Source organism: Raphanus sativus, chromosome 8 (genome assembly GCF_000801105.2).
Source record: "Raphanus sativus cultivar WK10039 chromosome 8, ASM80110v3, whole genome shotgun sequence".
NCBI lineage: Eukaryota > Viridiplantae > Streptophyta > Magnoliopsida > Brassicales > Brassicaceae > Raphanus > Raphanus sativus.
The window spans coordinates 4,698,015-4,713,368 of record NC_079518.1 but is presented as its reverse complement, the minus strand read 5'-3'; the positions used below and the strand labels follow the sequence as shown (position 1 = coordinate 4,713,368).

General features: G+C 30.0%; 1 protein-coding gene and 1 long non-coding RNA gene across 3 annotated transcripts; one reads left to right on the top strand and one right to left on the bottom strand.

Annotated features, from left to right (window-relative positions):
- Positions 1 to 2,385: 2,385 nt before the first annotated feature.
- LOC130498385 (uncharacterized) lies at positions 2,386 to 7,693 on the bottom strand. 2 transcript variants are annotated; one of them, XR_008937278.1, is made up of 3 exons: positions 7,085 to 7,693; positions 6,727 to 7,012; positions 2,386 to 5,650 (listed from the first exon to the last, which is right to left on the bottom strand). It is a non-coding gene; the product is annotated as an uncharacterized LOC130498385 (long non-coding RNA). The 2 variants fall into 2 exon arrangements; XR_008937279.1 differs by having other exon boundaries at positions 2,386 to 5,612.
- Positions 7,694 to 12,676: 4,983 nt separating this feature from the next.
- On the top strand, positions 12,677 to 13,935 carry LOC108819554 (homeobox-leucine zipper protein ATHB-23). Its single transcript, XM_018592612.2, has 3 exons — positions 12,677 to 12,949; positions 13,039 to 13,409; positions 13,482 to 13,935. The coding sequence occupies exons 1-3, from the start codon at positions 12,823 to 12,825 to the stop codon at positions 13,749 to 13,751; spliced, it is 768 nt and encodes a 255-aa protein (XP_018448114.1). The 5' UTR covers positions 12,677 to 12,822; the 3' UTR covers positions 13,752 to 13,935.
- Positions 13,936 to 15,354: the final 1,419 nt, after the last annotated feature.

Here is a 15,354-nt window from a genome sequence, read left to right as displayed (position 1 = left end):
ATCGTTATATGTCTTTGACCGTCAACAATGTGTGGCTCCTCGACGTTTTTAACCTTTTAACCCATACTATGAAATGTCCGCAACTAGTTTACTTGTGACGTGATAAGCATCTTCTCATTTAAAACGGTCTAGGGTTTGGCTTTGCCACAAACAGAGAGCCTATATAGAAACAGTACACATGTTTTGAGAAAGGTGTACTAGAGCTTAGTACTACCTAGCTAGTACTCATCACTTAATTAACTTCATTAGTTCATATTCGAGGCATGATCTTTCGGAAATGTTTTGGAAATAGTATTCTAAGTAGAAAACGATTAAAATTTTGTGGTTTCTTATGACATAGTTATAGTCAGAAAATGCGGCATAAAATTAAGAGATGGAGTGGTTCCTAATTAATAGGAAAGCTACTGATCTCGGACTGTGTGTAAGGGTAGGTTTAGGTCTCATTAAAAGCATATGCATGTTGTATTCACCCCGCCGGAATTAACCGCATTATACTTTCAGCTTCCCATTCCAATCAAATCCTCAAGTCTCGCTTCAATTTAGATAATCAATTCTATATCAATTTCTATATGGGTTTTAGAGCTTTAAATTTGTGTTTCAACAATGTCTTTTTAGGTTATATGTGTATATCAACGTATATTGAACCTAATCCAAAATTGTCGCTTCCAAGTGGATGTTCTGTTCTTTTCAGAGTAATCCAAGATGTTCATTTAGTTTTTGGTACAAGTAATATGTCCTGTAGCTTTGGGGTTATTGTCAAACCAAACATGTACACATACTAATTTTTTCAAACTGTATGGATACCAAACAAAAATTAAATTAAGCCAATACAAGTCTAAATAATAAGACGAAATACAGATTTTCATTGTTTAGCCAAAAGTACTATATACATATATATTCATTTATTTTGTGTGGTTAATAGATTAAATCCGTTCTTGACAAAAAAAACCGTGATACAGAACATCTACCACATGATCAACCGAAAAATCATCAAGCTGAACCCAAATGATAATCAAACACTTTAACTCTACATCTACCCGATCGTGATACATAAAATTAGATTTTCTTTATGGACAGTATTTTTAAATATCAAAGTTGTCAAGTTTATCGCCCAACATGATCCGTATTTGGCTTCAAGATCTTTTGGTATTTTCTTGTACCATATGTCCTACACTCTTTTGATGATATCGACCACTATAAAGAGAACTAAAAAAATATATAAATTAATCTTATAATTACCGTAATTTTTTTTTGTTTTCTTCGATTTAGTCTTTCGCCATTATACATTAAGAAAATACATTCTCATCTGGTATTTGGATATTAAAACATGAATGTATGAAGAACATAGTTATATGTGATCCAAACCCATATACATTCACATAGATAAATGCAAGAGTTTGAAATGAGAAAGAATGGTAGAAAGAAAAGAAGAGAGAATAGTGGATAAAAAGAGAGACAAGGAAGTAATACATGTAACGTGGGAATGCAATGGTGAGACTGACAGAGAGAGAAGGCAAAGAGGGACAGTTTAGTTTGGCGATAAACACACATTTTACCATTTTAAACCCCACTTGAGCCCTCTTCTCATTTCCATGCCCCTCTCTCCTTTTCTACGTCACTTTCTCTTCGTATTTTATTTCTTTGTTTTTTTCTCATTTGTTTATACTAGCCAGTCGGATGTGTAGATCCAAAAAATTGCAACGAGTTAATTCTACTTGGCCCTGTTTTGGAAGGCTATATATGTAGTAGCAATGTGGACTGACTTTGATTGTATTTGCTTTTAGTTTTAGATCGAGTGCGGATTAGTCCATGGTTAAACGTTAACCACAAAGAAAAATAGCCTCAACCGGGTTGATCTGTCTCCATCTTGACTTATTTGGTCCTATTTGGATTGGATAAAAGATGGCTTTTATACAGTATAGAAGATGGCTTCAATTTTTTTCCCTAAAACATAGAAAACCCATATTATTTGAAGTTACTAACACATCATGAATTGTGAAATTCTGTTATATACAAACTTCTCTATATAGCTCATATATACTATATATTTGGATAGCCGGCAGAAACCAACATCATATGCGTTCCTAGTGTAAACGAATTTTTTTTTTCTTGAAAACTTGATTAAACAAAAAGAAAGTTGGGCTTAGTAACAAATTTATCACAACCACATATTCAGGTAGATCACTCAATAATACTGGTGGCCTGGAATAATAAATGTTTGCATATAAAATGGAGCCACATCTAAGTGCATTAACCCTTATCCGTATATTGGTTATATGTTCAATATTGAGTAAAAGGAAACATGTAGCTTTGAAATACCACTAATGGTGTTAAGTTGAAGTTGATATTGCAACATGTGAATAGCTCGTTAGAAAGAAGGTTAAGTGGAACAAGAATAAAAGAATTTCAGAGAAAATAATAAAACCCCGACGTGGTTGAGTTTCACACATGTAACAATCAAGACGTTGGCCTCGCGAGAAAGTTAGTTTAGAAGCTTACCCAAAATAAACAGTATCTTTTTGTACTAAGCGATGATGGAAAAAACTGAGAACAAATAATAATAATAGTTGAAAGCTAATTAAGGCGCTCTTATAAAGAAACATAACCCACACCCTCCCTCCATGCACTTGTCTCTCTTGTCTATCTTCTTCCTCCTTCTTCTTCTCTCTCTCCTCATAAATTTGCATTATAAAAACACGTCCCCTTTTGCTCCTCCATCTTCAAAACAATCTTCTTCGTCTTCTCCACTCTTATTCTCTTTCTCTCTCTGACACAACAACTACTTATCCTTACTGCATTCCTCTCTCTCCACACACACACAAACAAACAAAGCCACTTACTAAAGAAGATGTCGAGCAGAAGATCATCACGTTCACGACAGTCAGGAAGCTCAAGAATCTCTGATGATCAGATTACCGATCTTGTTACTAAGCTCCAACACCTCATCCCTGAGCTCCGACGCCGCCGTTCTGACAAGGTATATACACTTCAAAAATCCATATGCAAATCTATCTTTCTTGCAAATACAAACAAACATATGTTCCATGTTTGTATGGATATATGTTTAAGTTAGCACATGGACTTGGAAAGTTCAAATGAATTTGAACCGTATAGTGTATATAACTAAATAATACGAATGGTGAAACCCAATGGCGTTTTGTGTAGATACATGTGGTCTACAATTAACTATCCGTAGATAAAGTAACATTAATTCACAGCCTCATTTATGCATATATACACTATCTCTTTTGTTCCTTGAATGTTTTTTATGCATTTAAATTCACAAGTTGGTGGTGTGGGGTTCAGTTTGCTCCCTTCTTACTTCCACGTACATTAACTCCATGTCTCCTCATTACTCTTGTCTACCAAATACTCACCATAACTCACCATAATCCATATGTAGATGAAAAATAGAATTTATTAAATACTGGCCGTTTATACCGTTGCGAACATTAAATACTAGTAATAACGAGAAAATTATGTCTACCGGCTAAACTTTTTGAAGAAATTGTTATGATAAAAAGCAGTGGCACATGTTGTTATGTACTCTTTGTAAGAATCTAAATGATCGTTATTTTGTACTCTAACTAAAATTATTTTTATAAATATGAATGGACAGGTGTCAGCATCTAAAGTGCTACAAGAGACTTGCAACTACATCAGGAACTTACACAGAGAGGTTGATGATCTCAGTGACCGTTTGTCGGAACTTTTGGCTTCAACGGACGACGACAGCGCCGAGGCAGCCATCATTAGGAGCTTGCTTAATTACTAAAATTCTCACTAATCAATCTGAGATATAAATCATCGATTTCTGCCACGAAAATTTATCTTATTATGATTATGAGTATTTGTTTCCTTCTACTTCAAATATTATGATATAGCTAGGGTTTCGGGTCATTGTTAGGCCAACTCATATATTATATAATGTATGGTTTATGTATGTATGCATCGTAATTGTAAGTGAGGGTCCAGACCTGGCTGTATAGTAGCCTGTGTATTATCATGAGATCCTCTCTAATATTATGATTAATGACACATTTCGTTTCCTTAATTTACTAAAGAGAGCAACTTTTTTTTTGGACAACATGAGAGCAACTTTTAATAGAGTGTGTATAGTAATCTTAATTAGTTAGCTTAGACTAATTACTCTTGTATATATAGTTACACATGTACATTCAGTTACACTTAATGAAGATAATACATTCAGTTATATTAACTTTTTTAAGTTTTTGTTTGATTGCTTTTATATATGTATGTCTGAGTTTAATACGCAAATAAATATAGTTCTGCTTGGAACATGTATATACAATATAAAAACGTTGAGAAGTTGCTATTGAATTTAAATTGTTTAAAATATGATACAAACAAACGAAGACCTTGATGTTTTCGAGGTCTTTCAGTTTGGATTATCTGATTTTAAATATTATCTATGGTGTATGCTATGGTCGTGCCACTTTATTTAAATCTTCTTGCATGTGATCATTAATGCGTGATCTTCGTAGTGTATCAAAACACGTATTGACTCGAAAATTACGGTAATATATCGTGATGTTTTTAATACTAGATAACTTATCTTAACATGTAAACATATACGATTATTTTGAAACTTTACTGACTGAATCAGATATCGCGTGAAAATACGAAAGCAGTTTCTCATATTCATACGGTATATATATATATATATATATATATATATATTTGTACTCAAATGAAAAAAATGGAATGAAAAAGTTCATTTCTAATGCAAGAAGTTCATATATGCTAGTAGTTTACAAAAACGGTTCATAATTTTTGATATGTACGCCAGTACATGCATTAGGTATTGCGCCTGGAAGTTAGTATAGTGACTCGTGCACGGTGTATCAGTTACTTTTTATCACTGATTATTTCTATTTATAAGCACAAAAGACTACGTGCTGGTCTGTTGGGATGCATACTTTTTTTTTTTTTGAAAAAGAGGGATGCATACTTTTTCTAAGACGAATTAAAAAAAACCGAAGAAACATTAAAAAAATGACTTGAGGACATGTGGTAATGTGATACACGTTCATGAAATGGTATAACACGTTTTTAGTCATAATCTCTCAATTTTTATTTGTTGAAGAAGTTATATGACATTTATATAAATTGTTTTTTTCACGATAAATGTCAAATAATCTGAACATAAAATTGTAGAAAGACTTTAGAACATTTACCTTTATGATCAGCCCTAAAACCATCGACTAGCGAGCCTTGGCCCAAAGATACTGAAAAGAGCTTTGGCCCAATTTATGGGTCTTTTTTTTATCAAAGGCCTAATTTTTGGTTTAATTTCGTTTTATTGTGCCTATATAACCATATTTTATCTGTGCACACAAAAAAACATATTTTATCATCAATCCAACCAAAATATGTCAAGGTTTCTTTTGAACGTCTGAGTCGATTATTATCGATTAATTATGCTATTACAATGGTGAGAATATTACAAAGACGATTTTACAGCCGACAATTCTACCACAATGTGAGAATACCCGTCTGACTGCACTATTCTGAGCCGTCCTATGAGATTCATGTTCGATGGTACGTCATGCACCAAACTGAAGATCTCCTATAACTTATTTCTTCATAATCTGCATAATTTGATATTTTTTGGGTTTGAACTCCAGACCTTCAGATGTAGAAGCAATGGAACCCTTAGTCAAACCACTAGACCAAGGGAACTTCCACAAATATGTCAAGGTTCAAACTTGGAAAAAACGAAACTACCCTCGCATATAAAATTACCATGTGAAACTGAGGAAAATTGTATTAATATCTCATTAGATCAATCTTTTAATTTATTTGAATTTTTATATGGGTTTGAGAAAGATTCATTAATTAAATATTAATATTTTCCCCAATTTTAAATATTCATATGAAAGATTTTCAATACTAGAAATGATCTAATAAAGGTTCGATTCACTTCTTGACGATAAAATCATAAGTATTGTACAAGACTATAAATAAGTTATATTACATTTTATATTTAAATGTATCACAGAAACTTATAGTTTTAGGCTTTTAGTTAGATTTTGTGGTATTTGTTAAAAAAAAAAGAGGATATAGATTGTGTGGTATATTTTAACATACTTACAAAATGAGGGAAAGTTACCAAAATGAAATAAAAATTCAGCATTTTTGTTTTTCTGGTATAAACTTTTTGTCTATTTTTTTATTAAAACTTAATAAAATATATAGTTTATGCATCAAAAAATATAAAAAATAGAAACAATTGATGAAACACCTATATACACAACCTAGTATTTTTTTTGTTGAAAATTTTGATAAAATAAAATTTTAAATTATGTTCTACGAAAAATAGATTTTATATTCTACAAAAAACGGGTTAGTAAAAATTGAATTTCAGATTAAATAAGTTCATCTACTTTTTTAGAACGAACAATCTATTTTTAATTAACTTCTAAATGTGAGGAATGCAAATTCTACCAATTGCAAAAATATTTGTGGATGCAGTTTCTATTTTTATGAGATATTTTAAATTTTTCGGAATGCAAAATCTAAACACAACTTAAATGATTATATGTGGTAGAATATGTTTATAGTATAAAAGATGCATTCTATAAGAAAAAAAATGATTTTGCTAAAATTTAGGAAATTCAGTTAAAAAATATTTATAATATTATAGCTTTCCTAAAACGTATATAACATATTTAAAGACGTGGAAAACAGATATAATAGACTTACCGTAAACAGATATAACACGAATGCCACGGTCAATGTTTTTGAAAGTCTGAGCTGAGGTGGATGAACTGTTGTCATGTAGTCACATGTTCCTCTCCCACCAAATGTGATATATGGTGGCCTGAGGTGCTATGCGCTTGAGGAAGAGATGATGTGTCGTTGTACTGATTGCAAGCCATTCCGTGAGGGATGTCCAAGTGTAGAAAGAGTGGTGGAAAGAGATCCCAACCTGTGCAGAACCCGAGCCCATATATCTACACTAAAACCGCAGCGTAGGAGCATATGATCCCTGTTTTCAAAAGCAGAGTTAGCTGTTTGGACTTTTAGTCCCCAGGCTGCGAGACGAGCTCTAGTTGGTAACCTGTCTAGTTGAGCAGCCGAGATTGTGAGGAAGACTTGTAGCTGATACGAGGCATCCAATCTTGCCCCTCGCAGTAACCATCCCGTGTCGTGTAAGCGTCACTGACCAAAACATGGATTGGAAGTTGGAACACTCAAGGCTCTTGGTCAATTCTGTCTAAAACATGAATTAGAGGACCTAGAGTGGTCCAATGATCCCACCAGCAGCTTGTAGAGCGTTCCAAGCAGCCCATAGAGAATACGATTTAGCAACTAATATCCATACCAACTTCAGACAAAGTTTATTCCATAATCCAAAGTCCCTGAGCCTAACCCCCTTCTCTCTTTGGCAAGCAAGCCGTTGACCTAACTCAGACATTCTCTTTCACTGTAAACCTGTCTCAAAAGACTTCTCAACAAGATTAGTAATGATACGTTAACCTATATAGTCAACATACGGGTGACCTCACCGCCCTTTCTTCCTCTGTTCACGCCGACTCAACTATATCAGCTGGATGGTATTGCTACATGAGAAGATTCTTTGCTGCATACTGTCTATCTTTGCACCTAGAGAGAGAAGCGGAGAGATCAAGGAAAAGAAAATAGGAAACTGATCGTGAAATTAGGATTGCGTCCAAGAGAGATTTGGAAATTATCACACTTGATTGTTTTTAGTTTAACTTGTTTATCTAGATACTAGGTGTTTTGCCCGCACTTGCGGGCTTAATAGTTAAAAACATTATAAACAGATATACTATAAATTTTAAAACCTTAGGATAAAATTATTCTCGTGTTTTGAAATATTTAATAATTAATTAAATATTAATTTTTTTATTCAATTTCTTTTTATTTTGTAAAAATATCTTTTCTTACATAAAATAAACTAAAATATTCATATATACATAAATTATATTTATTTTTAAAATATATGATGTAAAATATTTTTAGATAAAATAGTATAAAATCTTTTACATCATGATGAATATCAAACTAATGAAATTTGTTTTTAAATTTAAGGGTAATTATATATTAACAAATATAACCTAATTATTTATTAAGAATAATAAAAAATTTCAACGCTCTAAATTTAAACACGAAAGCGAAAAAATAATTATGCAAATAATAGTATAAATAATTTTGAATCTTCTGCCAATTTTTTTCAAAAATTATCACAATAAGTGATTTTGATTGTCCTAAAAATTATCATAAAAGATAAATTAATATTATATCTTATGTGATATATATATTAATGGTTTAATATTACTAAACCAAAATATAATATAAACATATATGTAATACTTTAATATTACTAAATTATAGTGTATAAGTTTGGCTATGATATTGTCTTTAGGATATTTCATTTATTTACAACATAATGATAACTTATTAGCTAAATCACTAAAATTATTAATTATTAATATTAATAATTAAACATAAAATATGATTAAACCTATAACTATGGAGAGCATGAAAAATAACTAAATTCACTTCTCAAATAATAGTATAGATAGATAGATTGTTTTATATCTTAATTTTTTTAACTTTTATAATAGAAATAATTATTTTAATAACTTAAAATTTGTTTTTACTTTAAATGAAAAAAAAATATTTTCAGATAACAACACAATATATATATAAGAATTATCTTTATATTTTTGACAATATTAATTTATAATCAAATATAACATATAAATAATAATATTTTTCACTTAAATTCGTTTTTAATTATATAATAATTTATATACAAATTTATTAAGGGTATTAATTAATTAATTAATATTAATAATTAAGCATAAAATATAACTAAACTTATAATTATGGAGATCATGAAAAAAGCAAATTCGCTTATCAATAATAATATTATTCACTCAAAATTCATTTTTAACTATATAATAAATTATATACAAATTCATTAAGGGTATTAATTAATTAATATTAATAATTAAGCATAAAATATGACTAATTAGCCTATAATTATGGAAAGCATAAACAATAAGCAATTTCACTTATCAAATAATAGATAGATAGATTGTTTTATATCTTAATTTTTTTAACTTTTATAATAGAAATAATTATTTTAAGATAACAACACAATATATAAGATTATCTTATTTAAAAAATAATTAATATTATTAACATAAATTATTTTTAACTATATAATAAATTCACAAATAATAGTATAGATATAGATAAATTGTTATATATCTTATATTTTAATTTTTATAACAGAAATAATTATTTTAAGATAACAATACAGTATATAAGAATTATCTTATTTTTATATAAAAATTAATCTGACTAATATAAATTCGTTTTTAATTTTTGAAAATTCCCCTTAATTATTATATATTAATATTAATTTATAATGTAATATAACATATAAATATAATATTATTAACTTAAAATTCGTTTTTAACTTTTAAATTAAAAAAAATATTATTTCCAGATAACAAAAAAATATATAAGAATTATCTTTATATTTAGTAAATTTATAATCAAATATAACATATAAATAACAATATTATTCACTTAAAATTCCTTTTTAGTTATATAATAAATTATATACAAATTCATTAAGGGTAGTATCGATATTATAACATATAAATAACAATATTATTGACTTAAAATTTGTTTTTAATTATATAATAAATTATATACAAATTCATTAAGGGTAACAACGACATTAACCGCTCTAACTTTTAACGTGAGAGCTCCGTTGCGAAAAATCACTTCGCAAATAATAGTATAGATTAATTAGTTTAAATTGTATTTAAAATATAAATCAAGGGCTTAGTTGGATTTCCATGAAAAATTATATTATGGGGACAACTTTAAATTAGTATTATACCATTAGAATAATCATGTTGAATTTTTGTTCTATTTTAGCAAGTTTCCCAATAATTTTTTTTACAGCTGTTGGACCCTTATAAGTAAACTGGTTACCATCACCATCAACCATTTAGAAACCAACGATAAATACAAAAGCATATAGTATACTTTTAAATCTGACTATGGAATCATGGATAGAGGTGAAAACTAAGACCAGATTGGACATATAGTATAATTTTATAAATTGGAAGTATTTCTATTTGTTGAACCAAAATCATTTGTTTCCTATTTAAATATTTAAGCACCAAAATATTTGACATAGCAACAATACCTTAGTATCTAAAGAAGATTTAATATTTTAGTGACAAGTTTGCAAGCCAAAAAACAATCAAATGTCAAATATTTTATGTATATGATACAATCTTTTCTATTTCAAATTCGATATAATCTGTTAAAATGATGTATTCAATGTAGTAATTGATTTTCTTATAGTGATTAAATTGTTGATGAATTGCTAGATAATATTTGATGAATTAAGGAAGTGTCCTAATTTAATTGAAACACTCTAAAATATATCTAACATCATGTGGCTTGGATTTTTATATTTTAACTAAAAAGTTCACCAAAATATCTTTAAAGTACTACATATTTCTTAAACTTCACTACTTAATTTTTTTTTAATGACAGTACATTAAAAATACATTTTAATATTATAAGTTTAATAATAACTGATTTAAAATATATTTTAAAACTATGTTTAAATAGCATGATTTATTATATCAATACAAATTCTTTCCAATTTAAAATTGTCTAATTTATAAATGCTATTTACTCGACTGATAGTTGTGGAACACTTATACTGCATAATACTAAAATTACCTTATCAAACTACTCATATATCCGACATAAAATATTTAAAATAAAAGTTCATATAGTAGTTGAAGGATTATTTTAGATTTTGAAAACAATAATTCAATTCTGTTGCGAGCCATTATAAACGTTTTTAGTGACAAATTTACTTCGTGATTTGGTACAAAAAGTAAAATTACCGAACAATAATGATGCATTCTTCGATGTCAAAATTATAAATAAAAGAAAATGATGCATTCTCCAAATGACAACGCCATATTCATCCTAAAGAAAAAAATAAATTAGAATCAATGGTTTATCACTGTATTATTCTCTCAACAGCTTCGAGGCTTGACGCATATTTTTTTTATATACTCATATACTATAATAAAGACTAGACTTTGACCCGCGCTTTTGAAGCGCGGAATATTTTACGATGAAAAATTTCACTAATAATTTAACAAATATTTTGGTTATATTTAAAGAGTGTGTATTTAAAATATTTTTGCATTTAAATCAATATTTTTAAATTCAACCCAATTGTGATTATACCGGTTAATCCGGAGATCTGACAATTCAATTTATGTTTTTAAAATATTCATATTAAAAAATCACTAAAACCCGAGACTAACCGATTGAACTGATGGATGACCGATATGTAATCTAATTGGATTTAAATTGTAATAGTTTCATAATTTGTAATCTTATAATCGAAATTTTAAAGTTTACTATTTTGCAATTTATGAAATTATGACGTTTCTACAAAATTTTAAAGAGAAAATGATAGATATAAAATAACTAAGATTAATTATTGTATTATTTGGAAACATTGATAGTAGTATAAAAATATATTGTTTGGAAACATTGATAGTAGTATAAAGAAATAAGTATATTGTTTGGAAACATGGATAGTAGTATAAAGAAAGGAACATTAGTGACTTAATATATGTTTAACTATAAAGTATAAATGTGTATTTAATTTAAAAACTTACAAAATAAATGTTAGGTCCAACTAGGGCTGGGCAAATAAACCGAACCCGAAAATCCGAACCGAATCCGATCCGATAAAAATGAATCCGAACCGATTCGAACCCGACATAAATACCGAATGGATCTTGTTTTTTGGTATTTCGGGTTATGGGTATTATCCGAACCGAACCCGAATTTAAATGGATATCCGATAGAACCCGAAACATTCAAAACCCTAGAAAGGTCTTATACCAAATATGATCTCAATTCCTAATATGTGTTCAAAATACATTAAGATATATTGAACATCTAAAATATTTATGTATTACATAAATGTTGGTGGTTCTATTATATGAAGGTTGATGGTTAAATGTGGCTATTAAATTTTGAAATATTTAGATTTAGATTTTGTTTTCATTAAACAATGTTTCTCATTTCATGAGGTCGTGGTTTTTATTTTATGATTTTATTTATTTAGTTTTCTTTTATCAATAAATATGTTTTTCTTTCGTTTAATTTTGAATGATCATGGTTGATGTTCGTTTCTTAATTTTAAATCGATTTTACTTATGTTTTAGTTACAAAGAGGTACAAATTAGGTATTTGAAACCAAAACAAACCAATTTTACTTAGGTTTTGGTTACAAAATAGGTACAAATCAGATATTTTTAAACCGAAAAACCGATCGGGACCCGAACCCGAAAGTACATTGGGTTGTACCGGTTCTTTGAAGATTTACTAACCCCGATCCGAATCCGATAGAACCCGAACCGGTACCGAACCGAACTTTCAAATAATCCGAATGGGGCTGATTTTGATAAACCCGAAAAACCGAAACCCGATTGGATAAAACCGAAACCCGATTGGGACCCCGAATGCCCATGCCTAGGTCCAACAGAATGTTTCTGTTTTAATAAGATAGATAAATAAAACCATTTGTCTAGCCTATAAGTGGCGTGTTGTCTACCCGATTCATTTCACCACCATATCAGACTCGTTACTCTTTATTTATTTTGCTCTCCTTCTCTAGTCTTACCAAATTCTATTCAGATTCTTTGTTTCCTACTCTAAACCGAGAAAAGGTGAAGAGGAGGAAACGATCAAAGAGGAGACATGTCTTGTAATAATGGCTTAGCTTTCTTCCCTGCAAATTTCAGTCTCCAAAACCATCACCAAGAAGAAGAAGAAGATCATCCCCAATATCTTCTTCCTTCTTGCACTCCACCTCAAGACTTCCATGGTACATCGCATTAACACCATCCAAATTCTCAGTCCCCTGTATTTTTTTTTTTAATTCTCTTAATATCTCATGATCTGCTCTGTTTTTAGGGTTTCTTGGTAAGAGATCTCCAATGCCGAACGTTGAAGGGTTTTGTAACTTAGAGATGAACGGAGAAGAAGATTTTTCAGACGATGGATCTAAGATGGGAGAGAAGAAGAGGAGACTGAACATGGAGCAGTTAAAGACGCTAGAGAAGAACTTCGAGCTTGGTAATAAACTCGACTCGGATAGAAAACTAGAGCTGGCTCGTGCCTTGGGGTTACAGCCAAGACAAATCGCGATTTGGTTCCAAAACAGAAGGGCACGATCCAAAACAAAGCAGCTGGAGAGAGACTACGATGCCCTCAAGCGTCAGTTCGAGAGTCTCAAAGACGAGAACGATCTCCTTCAAACTCAAAACCAGAAGCTTCAGGCTCAGGTAACAAAACTCTGTTCTGTCTTTTTAACCACAACAATGTAATTATTTATTTCTTTTTTTTTATGTATGCAGGTAATAGCATTAAAAAGCAAAGAACCAATAGAATCAATCAATCTGAACAAAGAAGAAGGTTCATGTAGTAACAGAAGTGAGAACATCTCCGGTGACATCAGACCGGGCCATCCACCGTCTTCACCGACAGCTACAACGATGCAGTTTTTCCACAACTCGTCGTCAGAACAGAGAATGGTGAAAGAAGAGAACAGTATCAGTAACATGTTCTGTGGAATGGATGACCAAACTGGATTTTGGCCATGGCTTGACCAGCAACATTACAATTGAATGTTGTTGACATTATTTTGGTTATCAAATTTCAAATTGTTCGTTTATTAAAGTGGTCATAGTAACCCATTCATGTTTCAAGAATCTAAATGCACCAAACAAGCAAGATTTCACACTACTTGTTTGGTAATAAGATGTAAAAAATGGGGCAATATGCATATTTTATATAGTAATTGATTAATCATATGGGGCCAATGATTAGACACTAAAAGTCTGAACCATGTGGCTGTATATCATACAGCTCATATACAGAAATGCTTAGAATATTTTTAAAACCACAAAGAAAGACTCTTCCATGGTACAAACTGTGTATACGCTATGGTTATAAATCAATTGGGTGAAAATAAAGATCATAACTTAGATCATGTACATTCCAAGAATTTTATTGAAATATTTAATTAAGGGTAACTATCAAAATCTTAATTAGTAAAACATTTTTTCCCATAGAGTTATTGACATTGTTTGGGCAACAAGGTTAAATTTTAGGTCGGTAAATACATCTAAATGAAGAGACTGCAGAAATATATGAATGGTACGGTTATAGTAAACGTGTGGAAAAAAGTGAAGGAAAGAGCATCAAATTACAGATTTCGAGGAGAGGATGCAGACAAATATGGTTGGAAAATGTCCATTCTCTTTCTGAAACTGGACCCAAACACTGACATCAATCGACGACTCTAAGGTGAACAAAGTTTCATTGCTACCAAACCAATTAAACAAATCTTGTAGAAAATGTAAAAGGTAAAGAGAGTTTCATCGCTATCAAGACAAAGCAATTAGTTAGAGTTTGATTGATTACTAGTTTACGGGATGAGTTAAAATATTGATTGGGGAACAAGAAACGACAGAATCTGAAAACCAAGAAGATTATCTTTGTATTAAAACGTTGACAACTAAATGCCGAGGGAGATCAAGCTTGTAAACTGCGCTATTCTAGATTATTTAAATGCAAGAATCTTCATGGGATCATGTGCATTTTCTTAATCTAATGTTTTCAGCTTTGCTGCAAAGATCTTAAAATATTCTCATACGTATAAATATGAAAGTTTTGGCATTTTAGTGATAATTCTGCATATGCCAACACGTATTTCCACTCCTCTACTAACAAAAATAAATAATTAAAGACATTAACCAAATTAAGAATTGCCTGTAAAGAAGAACTAGGTATGTGGCCATGTGCATGAAGGTTTATTTCCCTAGTTAAGTACTCATTTTCAAATGGACAGGTAGATCAATTAAAAAACATAAAGTAGAACTAGATAAGAGTACGGTTCATTTGTTTTTATCGTATGGTGTAAGTATTTAAGCAGTTGTTATAATTTATTCCTTAACTCAGTAACAATTTGCATATATATATTTTTTTGTTTTGATCAATCAATTTGCATATAGTTTGGTATTGTATTAATGCCTATATATTTATAAAAAATGTATATTATTTAGTGAGTTCAGAGAGTACCTGGAATATACAGGTTATAGTTGTGTAACTTGTGTCATAATATTTTCTTTTATAATATGTGATTTCTGAATGAAATCTAGATTTATGTTTAAAATATGCAACTGCTGTAAAGCTTTGTAGTGTTTAAGAAAGAGTGTTAATGTTAAA